Consider the following 18,767-nt stretch of genomic DNA (forward strand, 5'->3'; position numbering starts at 1 on the left):
AAAAAAAAAAAAAAAAATTTACATTTCTTTTTTTACATTTATTTTACATGCCAAAGCCGGTGCATAAGTCAGAGGACATAGAGTCGTTTTTACATGTTGAGCCATTTCGTGGGCCGCTCTATGACTTTTTAAAAACCTGTCTTCTCATATATTGTATCTACGATCTTCACAGATTAAGGTAAGAGGTGGGGGCAGGGCACAGTGGTGCACCCCTTTAATCCCAGCATTTGGGAAGCAAAGGTCAGTGGATCTCTGAGTTCCAAGCCAGCCTGGTGTACACAGTGATACCCTGTTTGGGTTTTTTCATTTGTTTGATTGTTTGAGTATGAGTGTTTTGCCTGCAGGTATATATGTGCACCATGTGCATGCCTAGTGCCTGCAGAAACCGAAAGAAGGCATTGGATCCTTGAAACTGGAGTACAGATAATTGAGATCTGGGTGCTGGCAACCGAGCCCAGGTACTCTGCAAGAACAAAAAGTACTCTTTACTGCTGAGCCATCTCTTCAGTCCTGAAACCATGTCTAGAAGAAGAAGAAGGAGGAGGAGGAGGAGGAGGAGGAGGAAGAAGAAGAAGAAGAAGGAGGAGGAGGAAGAAGGAGGAGGAGGAAGAAGGAGGAGGAGGAAGAAGGAGGAGGAGGAAGAGGGAGAGAGGGGGAGGAAGAAGCTGGGGGTGTAGTCCAGTGACAGTGTCTAACAAGTACAAAACCCTGGCTTCAATCCCTAGTACCAGAGAAACTGGACATGGTGGCAAATTTCTATAATTCCAGCACTTGGGAAGTAAAGGCAGGAGGGTCAGAAGTTCAAGGCCACCCTCATCACTCACCTCATAGCAAGCTTCAGTCTAGCTTAACATCCATGAGATCCTGTCTCAAAAAGACAAGCGTTCCCCCCACACTGTTGATCATGAACGCTGTGTCTGATAGAGCTCCACCTTCCTGCCCCCATTGTTAGATTACTTGCTTTTATTTGTAGTTGCTTTGGGGGACCCTCCCCAAGCCAGAAAGTAAACTCTAGGGCGATCCAGACCCTTTGTGCTTTGTTGACCAGAGTGCTTGGCATAGCAGGCTCTTCATAGACACAGACTTTCCTGAGGGCTGATTGCAGGCTGTCTAATCATAGGTGAGTAGTCATGAGAAAGCTGAGATTTCAGGGCACAAAGCAACCTCAAAGGACACACCCGTCATCTGCAGTGCCGCATGGCAGGGGGCAGAGGGCCTGTGAGACTCGGAGGCAAAACTATAGATCCAGGGCCACTTGTGCTTTTAGAATACTGGTGCACTTTTTATTAAAGAAGAGAATAAAGCATTTGTAAATATATTTCTCTCATGTATACTTCAAAGGTGACGCTGATCGGCTGCTACAGGACTGGGGAAGTGAACAGGCCTGAATTCCTCCCCATCCCCAGATGACAGCGACACATAGAGGGTCTGGAGGTGCCCAGCCCCAAAGGACAAAAGGTTCCAAGTCATGTGGACAGAAGGATCCAGCTGCCAACTGGCATCCTAGTGCCACCTCGAACAGTGTAGCCTCTCCAAGGATGTCAGACATGCTTGATAAGAAAGCCCCTTTACCCATTAGAAGGAGATAAGGCATGATGGTTCCTCCTGGGCTCCCAGCACTGAGGCCACAGTCACTGCCTCCTGCCGAATTGTATGGCTCCTTTGATTTCTAGAATCTTGAGAAGGGTGGCAGAAGGAACCAGAAGTCCTAAAGGACTGCTAAGGACAAGCTGGGGCCCTGGGCATGTCTTAGCTGATGCTTGACTTTCTGAAGTTTTAGACTAAAATATTGAACCCCTGACCCAGGTGGGGCCTCAAAAGTCATCCCCATAGAGGCAGGAGGTAAAGAAGAGGCATTCTGTAGAAAGATGGAAGAGGAGACAGTTCTTCCTCAACTTAAGAACACAACACAACATGAGGGCCCGGCAGTGGTAGATCACACCTTTAATCCCAGCACTTGGGAGGCAGAGGCAGGAGGATCTGAGTTGGAGGCCAGCCTGGTCCACAGAGTGAGTTCCAGGACAGCCAGGGCTACACAGAGAAACCCTGTCTCAAACAAAACAAAACAAAACAAAAAACCAAAAACAAAATCAAAGCCCAACCAAACAAAGCCCAAAGTAAGGGTCCTACGGTGCCCGGTGAAGGACAGGCATGAACACTTGGACCTGGGTTGGTGACACTCCTACAGGACATTCTGAAGGCTGCAGATGTGAACTGTCCCTGGGGGGCCTGAGGAAGAGAGGACTGGATGAGACATCATGGTCCCTGAGATGGGGGCAGGCGCAGAGAAAGGAATGAAAGCAAAGGTGGTTTGCAGGCTCGGGGAGGGAGGGAGGGGTGAAACTCCCTACCATCCCAGTCCCTGGAAGGCTTCATGCCCAGAGGATAACTCCAGGAATGGAACTTGGCTCTGAGAGGAAAGGGACACTACCCGTGTATGGCTGTTGTGGGGTTCTCTCTTCCTCTATTCAGACTGGCTACAGATCTGTGGTGAGCAGAAGCCCTTTGCCGGGGCTGGAGGGGATACACTCGAGCCTGGCTAACCTTCCTGCTCTGCAAGGTGGCCTGCTCAGACCTCTGGGAGTGGTACAGCTGGTGCGAAGGGAATGACTGGCAAGAAGCAGTGAGTGGTCTGGGAGACCCCAGACACCAGCAACGGCTGGCTCTGAGGTCCCCTTTCAAGTGTTTCCAGTTGTGACAAGGCTTCAGGAGGCCTTGCATTGCAAATCTCTCAGAAAAAAAAAAAACAAAAACAACTTTGGAGGGCAAAGCTAGAAAGGCTTGCAGAAGACTGGCAGCAATCTGAGGGTGAGGCCTGGGTCCAGAAGCTGAGGGCTGGGGGAGCTGAAAAGCCCCCAGGGACAGTGGTGGGGTGGCAGTGGTGGGGTGGGGAGTGTGTTTGGCTTTTAAACTGAGCTGTGCCTTTAAGCTGAAGCAAAGTGGCCAAGGGAGGCAGAACAGGTGAGCCGAGCCACCAGCAGGGAATATGTAGTGTCCCCAGATCAGAAAGGCCTCCTCAAGCACAAGCACAGCTCCAGCCACCTGCTATGATATATTGCTGCGTAAAGGGCTTTCTCACTTGCCAGGAGGCTGCCAGCCAGGCATGAGGAACCCCTCTGGTCAGGAGGCAGAGGGAGGCAACAGGCCTAGAGAGGGGTCACTTGCTGCTGTGTGTCTTGACTTTGGTGGCGTTGATGTCGGCCTTGGTCTTCTGGATCCTGGCAAAGATCTCTTTGAAGAGTGCCTTGTACTCCGGCTGGCTCTGCTCCAGCCGCTTATCCACAGCCTCCACGTGCTGGCTTAGGCTCTTCTCACCCGCCTTGCCCTCTCCCGGGCTCTCTTCGCCCCCCAGTAGGTCCCTCCAGGAGCTGTCCCGGGAGATGGGCCGTGAGGTCTGCACCCCTGCGTGCCGCACCCCGGCACCGTGCTGCCGGCACTTGCTCAGTAGCTCCTCGTATTTCTCCAGCAGCGCGTGGTACTGCTCATCCACCTCCCGCAGGATAGACATACCGCGCCTGCGCACACTGTTGGCATGCAACGTGAGGTTGCCAGCATGGCGGCTGGCTGGGTCTTTGGCCACTATGGCATTGAGCGCCGTGTCACTGCAGCTCTTGCGCACTGCGTGGCTGGGCGAAGCCGCAGGCGAGGAGACACCATCCTGGGCACTAGAGTCATCTCCACTGCCTGGCTGGGGGTCATCGGCCTCAGGGGCCTGAGTGAGGGGCGCCAGCAGAGCCTCAGCCAGGTGCTCCTCCCGGGCCAGCAGGTAGGTCTTTGCCTGCTTCATCTGTTGCAGCTCCAGCAACTCGGCCTCCAGCTCCTGCACGCGCAGGCGGCAGCCCTCCATCTCACACAGCTGTCGCTCCAGCTCCGTGTACTCCTGGAGCACCACCGTGTACTCCCGTTCTGCTCGCTCCTTGCGCTGTCGCTCCTGGCTCACCTGGGAACGGAGCACCCCCACCAAGGTCTGCAGCCGTTCGTTTTCCTGTTCTAGCGGCCGAGGACCCAGCTCCAAAGAGGAACTGTGTAGGCGGAAGGCATCCTCACATCTGCTGGGGGCGGGGGGCGGGGGAGAGGCAGGCAGCAGTAGGTGGTCAAACACTGACCTCTCTCAGTCACTTTCCACCCCTCTAACTATCCCTCCTCACTGTGTGTCTGAGTACGATGACCTATACTGATTGACCCAGGATTTTTCCGCACTGGGAGACACTGAAGGGTCGGACAAGCAGGTTTCTCACTGAGCTACATCTCCAGCCTCACCTTGCTCTTTATCTCTTTCTCCTAACTAGGATGGGGATCCATTCCGGCATTGCACACATTCTGGGCGCGTGCCTGTACAACTACAGTGCTTAACTCCTCCGAGGTCAGAAGGTTTTTCTCATCTGACTAGTAGGGAAAATGGATGCAAATGGCTTGTGTTAGTAACACCTATGGCTGTCCTTAGTAAGCATCCCGAGGGCTTAGACCAAACGGTCCTCCTTCCCAGCCACTGTCCACCATGCATCTCCACCTTCATCCCTCAGCCAGCTCTCTCCGGACTCTAAGATGACACACCAGGGCCCTTGCCTACCGGGAACTTGTGCACAGCTCCTTCAGGCAGGGGAAGGTATGGATGGTTCTCCTGCGTTCCCGTTTTTCCCGGCGAATCCGAAGTTGCTCCAGGCCTCGAAGTTGCTCCACCTGGGCCTGTAGCTCTTCGACCTGGGACTGCAGGCGCTCAATGGTCTCCGTCAGCCTGGAAAAGGATGGTGATATGCATGGGAGACATTTTTTCTGTAAAAATTGTTAGGGCTGGAGAGATGGTTCAGCCACTAAATGCTAGGCTCACAACCAATATGTTAAGATTGAGTTTTAGGCGTGTGTGTGTGTGTGTGTGTGTGTGTGTAGGTGGAGCTGGAGATCCTGGAACTAGGTGATTGTGAGCTGTAAGCCGTTCACTGTGAGTGCTGGGAACCAAACTCTGGGCCCAGATTAACAAGCACTCTTAACCCCTTAGCCATCTCTGTCTCATCGCAACGCCCCCCCCCCCCGCCCCCCCAAGGTGGAGTGTCTTCAGGAGCTAGGGACACCTCCTCACTGCAGCTTGGGAGCCTCAGAGATGGAGGCCATCTAGTTAAGGACAAACAGACAACCTTGAGCTTGCTGTCTGGTGTTAAAGTCAGAGAAGGTTCTGCAGTATCCAAGGGCCTGCCCTTCTCCTGTACTGCCCAGGCTGAGCCAACCATTCCTCCTCAGCCAGCTCTGATCCTTTTGTATCTGTGAACCTGTATGCACGTCCACACGCGTGTGGGTACGTGTGGAGGCCAGAGGATGACTCTGGGCATCACACCTCAACAAGCTATCGCCTTGGATTTTTTGAGACAGGCTCCCGCCGGAACCCAGGAATGGCTGATTCAGCTAGGGTGGGACTTGCCCATTGCCACCTCCCCAGTTTGGGGTTCCGAATGCGCGTCGTTGTGCCCTGCATTTTACAAAGGTGCCTGAGCTCAGCTTCTCAAGCCTGTGCAGCAAGCACTTTAGCCACTGGGCCACTTTCCTAGCTGTACCCCAGGTCCTTGCACACAGCTCTGTTGCCATCACGGAACACTGCAGCTGTGAGGTCGCAGAGGGCAAATCAGGGTTACTGAATCCTTAGTACCCCAAACTGGGTCGGGTGCATCATCGGCGAATAACCATAGGTGGGAAGTTGTTTACTGGAGTATGGGCCATGTTTCACCTACCGGCTGTCGGGGGCTGGAGAGATGGCTGGGTGGTTAGGAACACTTGTTCTTGCAGAGGGGTTGGGTTTAGTTCCCAGCACCCACACGGTGGCTCACAACCATTTGTCACTGTAGTTGCAGAGGATCCCACCCCCTCTCCTGGCACAGGCATACACACAGGCAAAACACCCACACATATAAAATAGAAACAATCTTAAAATGAGAGGGCTGGATGGTGGTGGCTCATGCCTTTAATCCCAGTATTCAGGAGGGAGAGGCAGGCGAACCTCTGTGAGTTCGAGGCCAGGCTCATCTACATAGAGAAAGTTTGTCTTGAAAAACCAAAATCAACAACAACAACAACAACAACAAAAAGAAGGGAGGAAGGACAGGGGACAGAAGAGTGGCTGTTGTGGGATGATAGATAAGCACACACATGTGACAAGGCTGACCTCATTGCCACCCCAGTCTCTTAAGCCTGGTCTTCTAGGAGTATGAGTCCCCCCCACCAACCACATATAACACCCTGGGCCTCTCCCTCACCATTCCGGCCCTTACCCATGGATCTTCTGCTGGGCAGCCTTACTCTCCATCACCAGCCTCTGGTTGGTCAGCTCCAGGTCTCTGGCCGTCAGGTCCAGCTGCTCATACACTTTAGCATGCTGCTCGTTCACGAGCCTCAGTGTGTCCAGCTGCTTGGTCAAGTACTAGGGGAGGAGGGAAGGATGGAATAAGGCTTTACAATGCGACGGGGACAGATACCCCTGTCCGTCCCTCTACCACTCCTTGGCCGACTGGCTTTGAGAGGTGTAGGAGCCGAAGACCACCGTGCAGCCTGCGGTGGGTGGGCAGGTGGTGAACTGTGAGGGTTAAGTTACAAGCTGTACAGAGGCACACACAGGCCAAAGCTGGAGGTTCCTGGGAGATGGGAGAAGGCAGAGCCGGAGGCCCCTCACCTCGATCTCCTGCACCTGCTCCTCATTGGTGGAGTACATCTGCTGCAGGGACTCCTCCAGCTCCTTGTTCCGCTCCAGCAGCGTCTTCCCGAGCTCGGCAGCTAGGTGCAAGTCTGGGGTGGGGTGAGGCAAAGAAGAGCACAGAATGAGGAAGTCAGAGGTTAATAGAGAAGCCCTAGCATTCATTGATGGCTGGCTGGGGCCTGGGTGACTCCAGCAGCACCCTGATGCACTCTCAGAAGCCCTAGCAGGTAGGAGGCAGAAGCCAGGGGCTTAACCTGTTGTCATTTCCTTCTGAAGTGCCTTTCCCCCAAGAGCTCCAGGCTCACTCCCTTGGACCGGATCTTATCTCGGAGTTCAGGCTACCCTGGAACTCATGATCCCTTCTGCTTCAGCTTCCTGAAAGCTGAGATTGTAGACGTGTGCTACCAACCAGCTAGGTGGATCTGACTGAAGTCAAAAACAGATATCGCAGAAAGGTGGAAAGTCAACACTAAAAACTTAGTTGAGTCGGGTGTGGTGGTGCAAAGCCTCTAATCCCAGAACATGGGAGGCAGAGGCAGGTGGGTCTCTGAGAGTCTGAAGACAGCCAGGGTTATGTATTGAGACCCTGTCTCAAAGAGAAAAAACAAAACAAAACAGAGGATCTGGAGAGGTGGAGAATCAGTTTGGTTTCCAGCAGTCAAGGTTCGCAACCATCTGTAATTCTGGTTTCAGGGGATCAAACATCCTCTTCTAGCTTTCGTGGGACACATGCAAACACACACCCCTAAAAAGCCAAAACTGGACCAGTGAGATAGCTCAGTGGGTAAAGACAACTGCTGCTGAACTTGGACACCCTCATTGTGGAAGACCACCACACACACACACACACACACACACACAAAGTAATACGTTTTGTGCAAACAGAGCTGTATTCTGTCTGTATCTGCTTTTTTCCTCTAGAGGTATATCGGTAGCTTTTTGTGGGTAGACCTATATACACACTACTAGTGGATGGAGGCAATGCTATTGTATTCACGCTCTAAACACCCTTATCTAAATAATCTTATATTTTAAAATGTATTTATTTATTATATGTGAGTACCTTGTAGCTTTCTTGAGACACACCAAAAGAAGGCATCAGATCTCATTACAGATGGTTGTGAGCTACCATGTGGTTGCTGGGAGTTGAACTCAGGACCTCTGGAAGTGCAGCAGTCAGGGCTCTTAACCGCTGAGCCATCTCGCCAGCCCCTAAATAATTTTTATTGTTGGGTGTTTAGAGTGTCTGAGTATTTTCTCAATTAAAATGGGCCAAGTGTGGTGTGCATGTCTATAACCCCAGAACTCAGGAAACCGAGGCAGGAGGATCAGGAATTTGAGGCCAGCCTAGGCTACATGAGACTCTTTTTCTCAACAAACAAACAAACAGCAAAAAAAAAAGGAAAAAAACCCAAAAAACTAAAAAAGCAAAACCAGAAGAAGAACTAAAAACCCTGACACACCAGGACTGGGGCTGAACTAAGGCAGAGAACTTGTGTAGCATGCAGGAATCCTGACATTCAGGGTCCAGCAGGAATCCTGTGTGGAAGTGCACACCTGTAATCCAGGACTGAGGTACAGGCAGAGGGATCGGGAGTTCAAGGTTAGCCTTTGATACATAGGGTTTGTTCAAGGTCAGCCTGAGTTACACAAGACCCTGCTTAAAAACAAACAAACCAACAATAAACAACAACCAAACTGTGCCACAGGCCCAAGACCCCAGCCACTCAAGAGGCTGAGGCAAGAGGACCACAGGTTTGAGAACAGCTCAGGCAACCCAGAGGTACTTTCTCAAAATAAAAAATAAAATAAAATATATATGAGCCTGGGAGCTCACATTGTAATTCCAACAGTTGGCAGGCTGAGGCAGGATTGCAGCAAGTTCCATGCCCAGTCAGGATTCATAGGGTAAGACCCTGTCTTAAAAACTGGGCAGTGGTGGCCCATGCCTTTAATCCCAGCATTCAGGAAGCAGAGGCAAGTTGATCTCTGAATTTGAAGCCAAGCTGGTCTACAGCGTGAGTTCAGGACAGCCAGGGCTATACAGAGAAACCCTGTCTGGAAAAACAAACCCAACAACCAAAAACAAAAACAAAAACAAAAAACTTAACACTACAGTGCTAGAGAGATGGCTCAGTGATTAAGAGCACTTCTAGCCATTACAGAGGATCTGGGCTTGGTTCCCAGCACACACACACACACACACACACACACACACAGAGCAGCTTATAACTGTTTGATAACCCTAGTCCCAGGGGATCCAGCGCTCTCTTCTTGCTTTTGTTGGCACAAGGCACTCACATGGTACATATACATACATGTGGGCAACACATTCATACACAACATTTTATAATCTTTGTTTAAAGTCACTAACAGGGCTGGAGAGATGGCTCAGCAGTTAAGAGCACTGACTGCTCTTCCAGAGGTCCTGAGTTCAATTCCCAGCAACCACATGGTAGCTCACAATTATCTGCAATGGGATCTGATGCCCTCTTCTGGTGTGTCTGAAGAGAGCAATGGGGTACTTAAATACATAAAATATGTAAACAAACAAATTAATAATAATAATAATAAAAGATAAAGTCACTAACAGCAAACAGTAAAAGAAGACTGGGGTCATAGTTCAGTGATGGGAACAGTAGTGTGGTTGTCCAGCATGTGTGAGGGTCTGGGCTCAGTGTCTAGGACTGAAAAATAAAAGCCAAACTACAATTAACTTCATTGTATTAAACCCTTAGTGCAAATCACACCTTTGGTGAGAACACTTTGCTAGAAACAGGATTTGTGGGGCAAACAGTGGGCCTATGCAGTCCATTCTGCACAGAGCAGGAAAGCTCGGATTTATTATTATTAAACGTTATGAGGCTGTTTGTTACACCAGCCGTCATTCTAGGCCGATGGTGTAAATCTGGACCAAGATTTGTAAGAGCCACTCTTCTGGGGCCAATAAGACATGGTGTTATTTTTACACATAATGATAGGTCTGCCTTACCTCAAAGACAGATGGGCTTTCTGGTCCCCCCTCACCCAGCCCCCCTCTCCTCCCCACAACCTCCTGCAAGTTTTAGATACGTGGTTGTTTCGGCTACCCTCTCTGCTGTGCAGCAGACAAGCCCAGTCTTCCTCTTGGACCCTTATGGAGCAGGGTTACTGGATGCATAGAGGGCAGAGCATCCTGATCAGCTACTGCACCTAGAACTTAATCAGGAACAAGCATAGAGTAGCTTCCACAATGAGGGTAAAAAAAATTTTTTTTTTAGATTTATTATTGTATGTAAGTACACTGTAGCTGTCTTCAGACACCAGAAGAGGGTGACAGATCTTATTACAGATGGTTGTGAGCCACCATGTGGTTGCTGGGATTTGAACTCTTAACCACTGAGACATCTCTCCAGCCCCTCTTTTTCTTTCTTTAAAGATGGAATATCCTGTAGCTCAGGTTGGCTTCAAACTTGCAAGTAGCCGAGGCTAACCTTGAACTCTCTCATCCTTCTGCCAGTACCTCCTAAGTGCTGGCAAGGTGGGGATGTGCCACAGCGTTTGCTTTTGGGGAATCAAACCCGGCACTTCCTGCATGCTAGGCAGGCACCCTACCAACTGAGCTATGCCCCCAGTGACTTTTGTTGTCGGTTTGAGGTAGGGTCTCACGGGGTCCAGGGTTTCCTTGATATGTAAGCAAGGATGCCTTTAAACACTACAATCCCGTTGCCTCTGCCTCCCAAGTACAGGATATAGAGAAGCTCAGAGTAGAGTGAGGTTTCAAAGTAGCGAGACTGGGGGCCGATAGAGCTGAATTAATCAGAGATGAGGGCTTTGTGCCCTGATGTCACTGGGAAGCAAGTCCCTCTAGCTAGACTGTAATGACAATGCCTAGAACAAAAACAGTTTTCCTGTAGGAAACAAATCTAAATCAGTTACAAACTCCATAGCCTGGGGGCAAGTAGCCTGCCTGATGAAGACGATGAAGACGAAGGTCCAGCCACCTCGTATAAACCTAGTAAGGCAGTTGAGGACATTTGCCGTATGAGCTTATATACATTGGTCCAAAGTCTGGAGGCATCTACAAAGTTGTACAAAGCTTGAAGCCCAATGTTCTGATTATTGAATGACAGCCTTATGACATATCATGTGCTCAGGAATAACAGTGGGGAGGGGCAGGAGGGAAGGCTGGCTTTGAGGGAACCTCGCGGTGTTCTCAGTCTGTAACAGGATAGTGATGTTCACTTCATCCCTTTCCTAAACAGTTCATGAAGGTCTTGGTGTTGGCATTTCGTCTAGGCTCCGCCCCAGTTACCTGGCAACGGCCAGGTGCGCCTGACTCACTATAAAAGGGGCTGCTCGGCCCCCTCCTCTCTCTTATTCTCTTGCTCTCCTCCTCTTGCTCCTGCTCCCTTACCCTCTTCCCCCTCTCTCCCCATTCCCACCCCCTCCAGGTTCTCATGGCCGGCCTGTACTCCTCTACTCTCTCTCTCTGCCTCTACCACCCCCTCAACTTCCCTCCCTATGCCCTGAATAAACTCTATTTTATACTATACTGTCGTGTGGCTGGTCTCTCAGGGGGGAGGGATGCCTCAGCATGGGCCCGCCTTCACCAAACATACCCGTGGCTTCCCTATCTTTTTCTAAAACACAACATTCAGAACTGTTAGGTGGTCTAGGAGGTAACCATACACCATTATACCTAGGTGGCCTGTGACAAGACCCTGCAGCCCAGCCAGAATTCAAAACCAGAAGAATGAGGGAAAGCCAAGGACAATTTCAGCACTGGGCTCCTCCTTCCAGGCGAGCTAAGATGTGTGAGTTCTTACTGCCCATAGGCGGGGATCCCAGGGGGGTGGGGGATACGCCACACTACGAACATAAAGACATCGAAGACTGCCTAGCAAAAACAGCGAATGTGACTTGGCCACCTAGTGATCCAAGAACGACTGAGGAAAGAAGACAGAACGGACTCTGCTTGGGGTGGAGGCGGGAGAATCTCAGGGAAACTGGATCGAATTGCAAGCTAAGCTGGTCAGAGCAGCCTGGAGGGAGGATGGGTGGAGTCTAGACGCTGTAGAGCAAAGGACTGAGAAAAAACTAAGTTCTAGGGGAGGGAGCTTGCGGAAGGATAGTGGCAGCTCGGGACTCGAGCTGGTGGCTTGGATGCTGGGAAATGCGGAAGCTCGCTGAGCAGGACTCAGGCACAGAGCAACAACTACAAGCCTGTCCGATTAACCGGCAGCTCTGAACTAAGCCAGGGAAGGTACTGAGTCTGCGCTGCCACGCCCCCTGGCCCTAGGGGCTCTCTGGGGGCTTCCTTCATGGGACTTTAGTGGTTATTATAAGGCAATGCCCCAGAGAAAACAAAGAAGCCCCCCCCCATCCCCAAATCACCCATTTGGCTGGGTGTCATGGTAAAGCAGGACAGACTCCTGACAGAGAGGCAGGAGAGGGACAAGGATCAGGCCAGGATGGATTGAGGTGGAAGACTGTGCTGGTGGATCTGGGAGCCCTGCCCCACAGAGCACAAGAGTCAGAACTCAGAAAGGCCTTTGGTGGATGAGCAGGGTGGAGGAGCCGGGTGGAGGAAGGGCATCCCTTTCTTTACCAGTCAGCATCCCCAAGGGTGGGGAGGACTCAAGGTCAGGCTAGGCAGGAAGGGAGGTCAGCTCTCAAAATCTGTGACTCAGCAGCCATCCCTCAGCCTGGACAGAGGTGGTCACAGGTGGGGGAGGGGGAGGGCAAAAAAAGAGCCAGCATTTATAATTAATTCATGACTTCTTACTATTTTTATAGGTGCTCAAGTTAGTGGGTGGAGGGAATCTAGCAAATCTAAGACCACTACCTCCTGACTCTGGGACAGAGCCACACTAAAGCCAAACACAATCTCTGGGGACAATTTCTTTGGGGAGAGAAGTTTGGGGCTTGGGCCAGGGTAAGGGCAAGCGGGCAGGAAGGATACTCCAATGTGTGGGGGAAGAAATCACTCTGTGGGTCTGGGCGGATGGGAAGGACAGAATTTGGGGACTGTGTACAAAGTGGAACACAAACAGGCCCTCTGACACGACTGTCTTTTGGCAGACGCTCCACCCCATTGCCCAGTTCTGGCCTGGCATGCAGAGCTGCGTGGCTAGGCTTCCTTTGTCCCCTACTTCCTGTCCTTCATTTGGCCCCAGGCCTCGGTTACAAACATCCCTTCTCCCAGCGTGCCCTCCTTCAGAGCTCTTTGCTGAGGGGACTATACTGTCACACACTGGTTACTTTAACTCCCCACTTCCGTCTCCTCCGCTGGAATTCATGATCGGGAGGATAGAGATTCCATCCCTAGATGCTGGCACAGCATCTAGAAGGAAGGGCCTCTGTCTTTATAGCGTGTTTCATTACTGGGTATCATCCTGGATTCTGAGCTCTGTCTATGTCTAGAGCTGCAGGCCTGATCAGCAGGACCCAAGAAGCAGGGAGTGTTCGGGGCTTATCAATCCTGTTGGAATGGCAGTTCCTGTCCCTTGGCAGAAGCCACACATCTCCCACCCCTACTGCAAGGCTTCTTCCTCCCACATCTGGGCTGGGCATGGTGCCAAGCCTTCATTAGGGGTGCGGGAACTAAATGAGACGACCGCCATGGTATTAGCATCTGCCTCCCCTAGAGGCTATCTTCGCCAGAAATCAGCTTTTCATCTTTCCTTCTGCGCTAGCCTCTCCCAGGAAACCATCCCATAATCACTATGCTTAGAGCAGCATACAAGTGGGCCTACCCCATCAGCCCTTGTGTGCCCAGAGGGTCAGGCTGTGACTGTGCCCAGGTCCCAGGCTGATGTCTGGAGCTCACATGGGCCCAGTAGGTGTTTAGAGAGTAGAAAAGTTTTAGAGGTTGTGGCCAGGACAGAGAAGAGGTGTCACAGAAGCTCAGGCATAGCAACGTCTAACCCAACACTCTCTACCCTGTGGAGCTCTCCCAAGGTTCTGATTCACTGACAAGCACAGGGACAGCCCCTCATCTGCAGGTGAAGCTCGGCTGCATGGGGAAGTGGGTCAGGAGACAAAGGCTCCAGGATCCAAGTGCATGTTTCCCATCTTGGCAAAACCAGGGCTCTGGGCCCTAAGGATGGAGACCGGCCTTCGTGGCACACACACACTGTGCCAGGCTTGTGTTTTAATACCTCAGAGCATGCAGGTGACCCTCACCCTCAGGGTTTCAGTAAGAAGCAGCAGAGAGGAGGTTGGGGTCTGACTACTTCAGCAGGCCTTGGCCTTGACCCTGACCCTCCCGGGCCTTCTGGTTAGGTCGGCTCCACCTCTCAATGATGTCATTTTAGCCACCTCATCACCAGCTTCTAACTCCCTTTTAGTCATTTTCTAGATGAGTGTCACGGAAGTGGCTCCCTCTTTCCCCAGGGATCTCATTTGGCAAAAAGTCTGAAATTGCTAAAGGACCCCTTCACATCCTGAGCCACTTGGGTGGAAGCCCCGTGCAGGGAAGGACCAGGGAACGCCTCTCTTGGGACGGCAGATTGGAGACTTTCAGCTTCTTCGCAGGCGTGAGCATGCACCACCCCCTTTCTGGGCAGAGGGAAGCGAGTTGGGGAAACTTTCTGGAAGTCTTAGAGCTCAGAAATTCTAGCCCGAACAGGTGCTGTTGATCTGGAGAGATGACCTATCTCATCATACAGTGCATTCTTAGCAAAAGTACCAGGAATCCTCTGTGGGCCCCAAGACTTCCATTCTACCTAGTAATCGGGCCCCCTAATAATACCCTACCGGGGCACGCCAGCAGTTGCTGCTACTAAAATGAGAAGGGCGATGGATGCCCTGTCAACTGGACACTTTTGCAAGTCTCTCTCCAGCGTCAGAATATTCCAGGGCAGCGCCCTTCTCGGTCCACGTCCCCATTCTCAAGACGCACCATGCTCCGCTGGGCTCACCAGGTCCAGCCTAGCCCTTTTCTAGGGGATACCGCCCAACAATGGAGTAGTGGTCAGGGGTCTTGGGGCACACGCTGTTTCCCTCCCCAACGCGCTCACCCTGCTCCAGGTCCTGATGATCGTACCAGGACTCCTCCTCCTCTGCGGAGTAGTCCTCCATCCCCGCGGCTCTCCGCATGGCCCCGCGGGTGGCGGTGGGCGGGCGCTGCGGCAGCTCAGGGCCTGGGCTCGCAGCCCGGGACAATGCGGCGGAGGCGGCCCGGGCTTCCAACGTCGGGAGCTCGGGCTGCAGCGCCCCTGCGCCCGCCGCCCGTGATCGCCATCCGCTACCGGCCCCGTGCGCCCAGCGGGGCCTCTGGCTCCCGCGCTCCCCGGGTCCCGCCGAACTGGGGACGCCGGGTGGCGGCGGCACAAAGGGCGGAGGGGTGGGGACTGCAAAGTGGGACGACAGCTGGGACCACCCGGGACCGCCTGCAGGGCTAGGGCGTCAGCAGAGTGCGGATGCAGCGGCGGGTACCCCTTGCCCGCCTCCGGCCCGCACACCGCCGAGCCCGCGCCGCGACACCCGGAGCCGCCGCTGCATCTCCGCCCGGCCCGCTTTCAGCTTCCCAGGCCGCCAGCTTTGCGGGGTGGGACCTGCCGCCGGAGACCAATCAAAAGACGTATGCAAATAAGGGGCGGGACCGAAGGCAAGGACCTTCCTGCTGTCCTGGTCCAGGAATTGCTGGATCAACCCTCTGTCCTGCTTTTCCTCCACGTCCGACTTTTATTTACGTCCATCTGGAATTATTTTGTTTGCTTGTTGTCTGTCCTTCTGGCTCTCCTGGGAGCAAGGGTCTGTCTGATGTCCACAGTGGTCCTCAACTGCGGAGAACGTGCTGACCCACTGATATATTCCAGGAACTTTTTAAAAAATGGTATCAAATTACAAACATCTTTAAGAACCTTGAATGGGGGTTTGGCTGCTGGAACACTGGAGGTCAAGAGTTCTTGCTGAGGCTTTGAGTTCGGTTCCCCGGCACCTATGTCAGGAAGCTCCTAACAGCCTGTAACGCCAGCTCCAGGGAATCTGACACCTCTGGCCTCTGGGTACTTGTAATCACATAAACTCTCACACATAGAAAACACACACACACACACACACAAATGCTTAGAAAGAGACAGGCACAGTGGTTCCCTCCTCTACTAACAGGAGCTGGGAGGCTGAAGCAAGAGAATTGTCTTGAGTTCTTAGGCCAGACTTTTAACACAGCTTGTTCCAAGCCAGACTAAGCTACAGTGTGGAAGTTTTTCTGTAAACTAAACTAGGCAAAGCTAAACATTACTTTAAGTGGGTTGAGGAGGTGGTTCAGCACATTAAAAGTGCTTACCAGGTTTTGTTTTGTTTAAAAAAAAGCAGAGTGTGTGGCTTGCTCTTGTAATCCCAGCTCTGGGAGCTGGGGAGCCAGGAGAGATGGATCGATGGTAGCCAGTATAAACCTAACTTACTTGGCCAGTGATAGGCCTTGTTTCAAAAAAAGCAAGGTGCACAGCTCCTTGTTCAATAACACTTGGAGGTTGTCCTTTGCCCTCTACACACACATGAACACACATGAGTGAACACACACACACACACACACACCTACCTTTAAGAACCTGAGTCTTAGGCTAGAGAGATGGCTCAGTGGTTAAGAGTGCTGTCTCCTTCTTCCAGAGGTCCTGAGTTTAATTCTCAGCAACCACATGATGGCTCACAACCCTCTGTAATGGAATCTGATGCGCCCTCTTCTGGTGTGTCTGAAGACAGCGACAGTATACTCACAAATAATAAACAATTCTTTAAAAAGAAGAACCGAGGTCGTGGGCTGGAGATGGCTCAACTGCTCGTGCAGAAGATCTGAGAATTCATTCCTCAGATCAATATGGTGGTTCAGAAACACCTGGAACTCCTTCCAGGGGATCAGTTCTCCTCTTCTGACCTCCTTGGGCACGAAGCGTGCATATGGTATAGATACATACAGGCAGGCAGACACTCATACACATAAATATAGAATAAATAAATATAGAAATAAAACTCATTTTAAAAGAAGAGCTGGAGTGTTTAAAAACCTGTATGTCTGGAACCAGGCTGGAAGGAATGAACTTTGGGCACGTGTTACTTGTATTCTGCCCTTTTCACTTTAAGGTCTGTTTCTTACTGCTTAAGATCCAAATCTGATATCCAGTTACACCCATAAAAGCCATGCTTTAATCCATCCAAGAATTTTTTTTCCTTAAAGGAGTTTTCCTAATCCTCCAGCATTCATGTAATTTGTTTTTTGTTGAGACCCATCATGTGTGAACATTCTTTTGTTTTGTTTTGTTTTATTTTGTTTTGTTTTGTTTTTGAGACAGGGTTTCTCTATATAGCCCTGGCTGTCCTGGAACTCACTCTGCAGATCAGGCTGACCTCGAACTCAGAAATCCACCTGCCTCTGACTTCCGAGTGCTGGGATTAAAGGCTCGTGCCACTACTGCCCAGCATGTGTGAACATTCTTGAGGCACTCAATATATGTTGCGATATACCCAGAAAAGGACATCTAGCCAGAATATGGCAAAACCTGAAAATCCAAAGGTAAAAGGCATATGGCCAGGAGAAAATGGGTAAAAGACTTGACTGGACAAATTTGAGGAAAAAAAATCCAAATGGCCCAGTTAACATGTGACTAAGGTACAAAGTTTTATTTAATCCTCAGGACATGCAAATTAAATGCACACTGAGGTACCCCTATTACCATACTTGGGACCTTAACTGTCTCCCAAGGCTCATGTGTTAAATGCTTCACTCCTAGTGTTGTTGGGAGATATAAACACTTTTGAGAGATGGCGCATACTGTATGAATGTATGTGTGTGCATGTGTGTATACATGTGTGTACATATGAATCTGTGTGCATGTGTGTATATGCATGTGTGTATGTTTGCGTGTGTATGTATGTGTATATGTGTATGCATGTGTGTGTATGTGTGTGTGGGTGTATACATGTGTGTATGTATGTATGTATATATGCATGTGTGTGTATGTGTGTGTGTATGGGTATATGTGTGTGCATATGTGTATATGTGTGTATGCATGCATGTGTGTATAAATGTGTGTATATATGTTCTTGTGGGTATATGCACGTGTGTACATGTTTGCGTGTGTATGTATGTGTATATGTGTATACATGTGTGTATGTGTGTGGGTACATGGGTATATACATGTGTGTATATATGTATGTGTGTATGTGGATATATGTATGTGCATATATGTATATGTGTGTATGCATGCATGTGTATATATGTGTGCATGCTGTGTGCATGTGTGTATATGTGTTTTGGGATGTATAGGCATGTGTGTATATGTTTGTGTGTATATGTATGTGTATACGTATATGCATGAGTTTGTATATGTGTGTATGTGTGTGTGTCTTTATGTCACTGAGGGTATAACCTGTTTGTGGAGCCCTGGCCTCTTCTCCCTTTCTGTGCAGTCTGGTGATGAAATGAATGATCACATTGCATCACGTGCTCCTATTATGATGAGCTGCCTTGCCATAGCCCTCAAAACTGATCCTGGGCTGAAATCCTCCAGATCTGTGGGATAAAATATACTTTTTATAAATCATGGAGTAGCTTTCTATCACTATGACAAAATACCGAAGGTGAAACAACTGCCAAGGAAGAAAGGTATGTTTTGGCTCAGGATTCAGTTCATCATTGCTTCGCCCGTGGGCCTGTGGCAAGGCAGCTCACTGTAGTGAGAGCACATGGCAAAGGAGCCTGGTCACCTCATGGCAGCCCTAAAGGTTCTACCAGCTCCCACTGGCACCATGGACTGGTGACCCAGCCTTTGTCACAAGGGTCTTTGGGACACCTGGCTGTGTGCTTAATGACAGAAAGCCAACTAACTCACATGCTCAGCAGGATGGCTGCAGCACTTTGTTTTAACTTTAAAGGACAGAAAGGAAATAGCATTGTCAAGAATATTGACCATCTGTAATGTCCCCTACTCCTGGAGGGAATGACATCAGGGCAAACCATCTTAGAAAGCTGCTTGGTGGGGTCTGTAAGATGGCTTGGTAGAGAAAGGTGCTTGCTGGCAAGCCTGGTGACCTGACCTAACAGCTGCTGGTTTTTTCCTTGTTAGTTTTGTTTGTTGTTTCAAGATCTCTCTGGATAGCTCTG

General features: G+C 50.6%; 1 protein-coding gene across 1 annotated transcript; it reads right to left on the reverse strand.

The window, feature by feature from the left end:
• Positions 1–1,255: 1,255 nt before the first annotated feature.
• Positions 1,256–15,167, reverse strand: Cdr2l (cerebellar degeneration related protein 2 like). Its single transcript, XM_021177965.3, has 5 exons — positions 14,683–15,167; positions 6,656–6,768; positions 6,258–6,406; positions 4,571–4,735; positions 1,256–4,049 (listed from the first exon to the last, which is right to left on the reverse strand). Exons 1-5 carry the CDS (start codon positions 14,759–14,761, stop codon positions 3,158–3,160), a joined length of 1,398 nt encoding a protein of 465 aa, XP_021033624.1. The 5' UTR covers positions 14,762–15,167; the 3' UTR covers positions 1,256–3,157.
• Positions 15,168–18,767: the final 3,600 nt, after the last annotated feature.

This window comes from Mus caroli, unplaced genomic scaffold (assembly GCF_978045245.1).
Source record: "Mus caroli unplaced genomic scaffold, Mus_caroli_1 scaffold_13, whole genome shotgun sequence".
In the NCBI taxonomy this organism is placed as follows: Eukaryota; Metazoa; Chordata; class Mammalia; order Rodentia; family Muridae; genus Mus; species Mus caroli.

Bases quoted from the DNA above. Each gene is read 5' to 3' on its own strand.
- Cdr2l (XM_021177965.3), bottom strand. From the start codon at position 14,761: ATGCGGAGAGCCGCGGGGATGGAGGACTACTCCGCAGAGGAGGAGGAG. The intron at 6,407-6,655 runs GTGAGGGGCCTC...CTCCTCCCCTAG, and splicing joins AGCAGGTGCAGGAGATCGAG to TACTTGACCAAGCAGCTGGA. The intron at 4,050-4,570 runs GTAGGCAAGGGC...CGCCCCCAGCAG, and splicing joins GAGCTGTGCACAAGTTCCCG to ATGTGAGGATGCCTTCCGCC.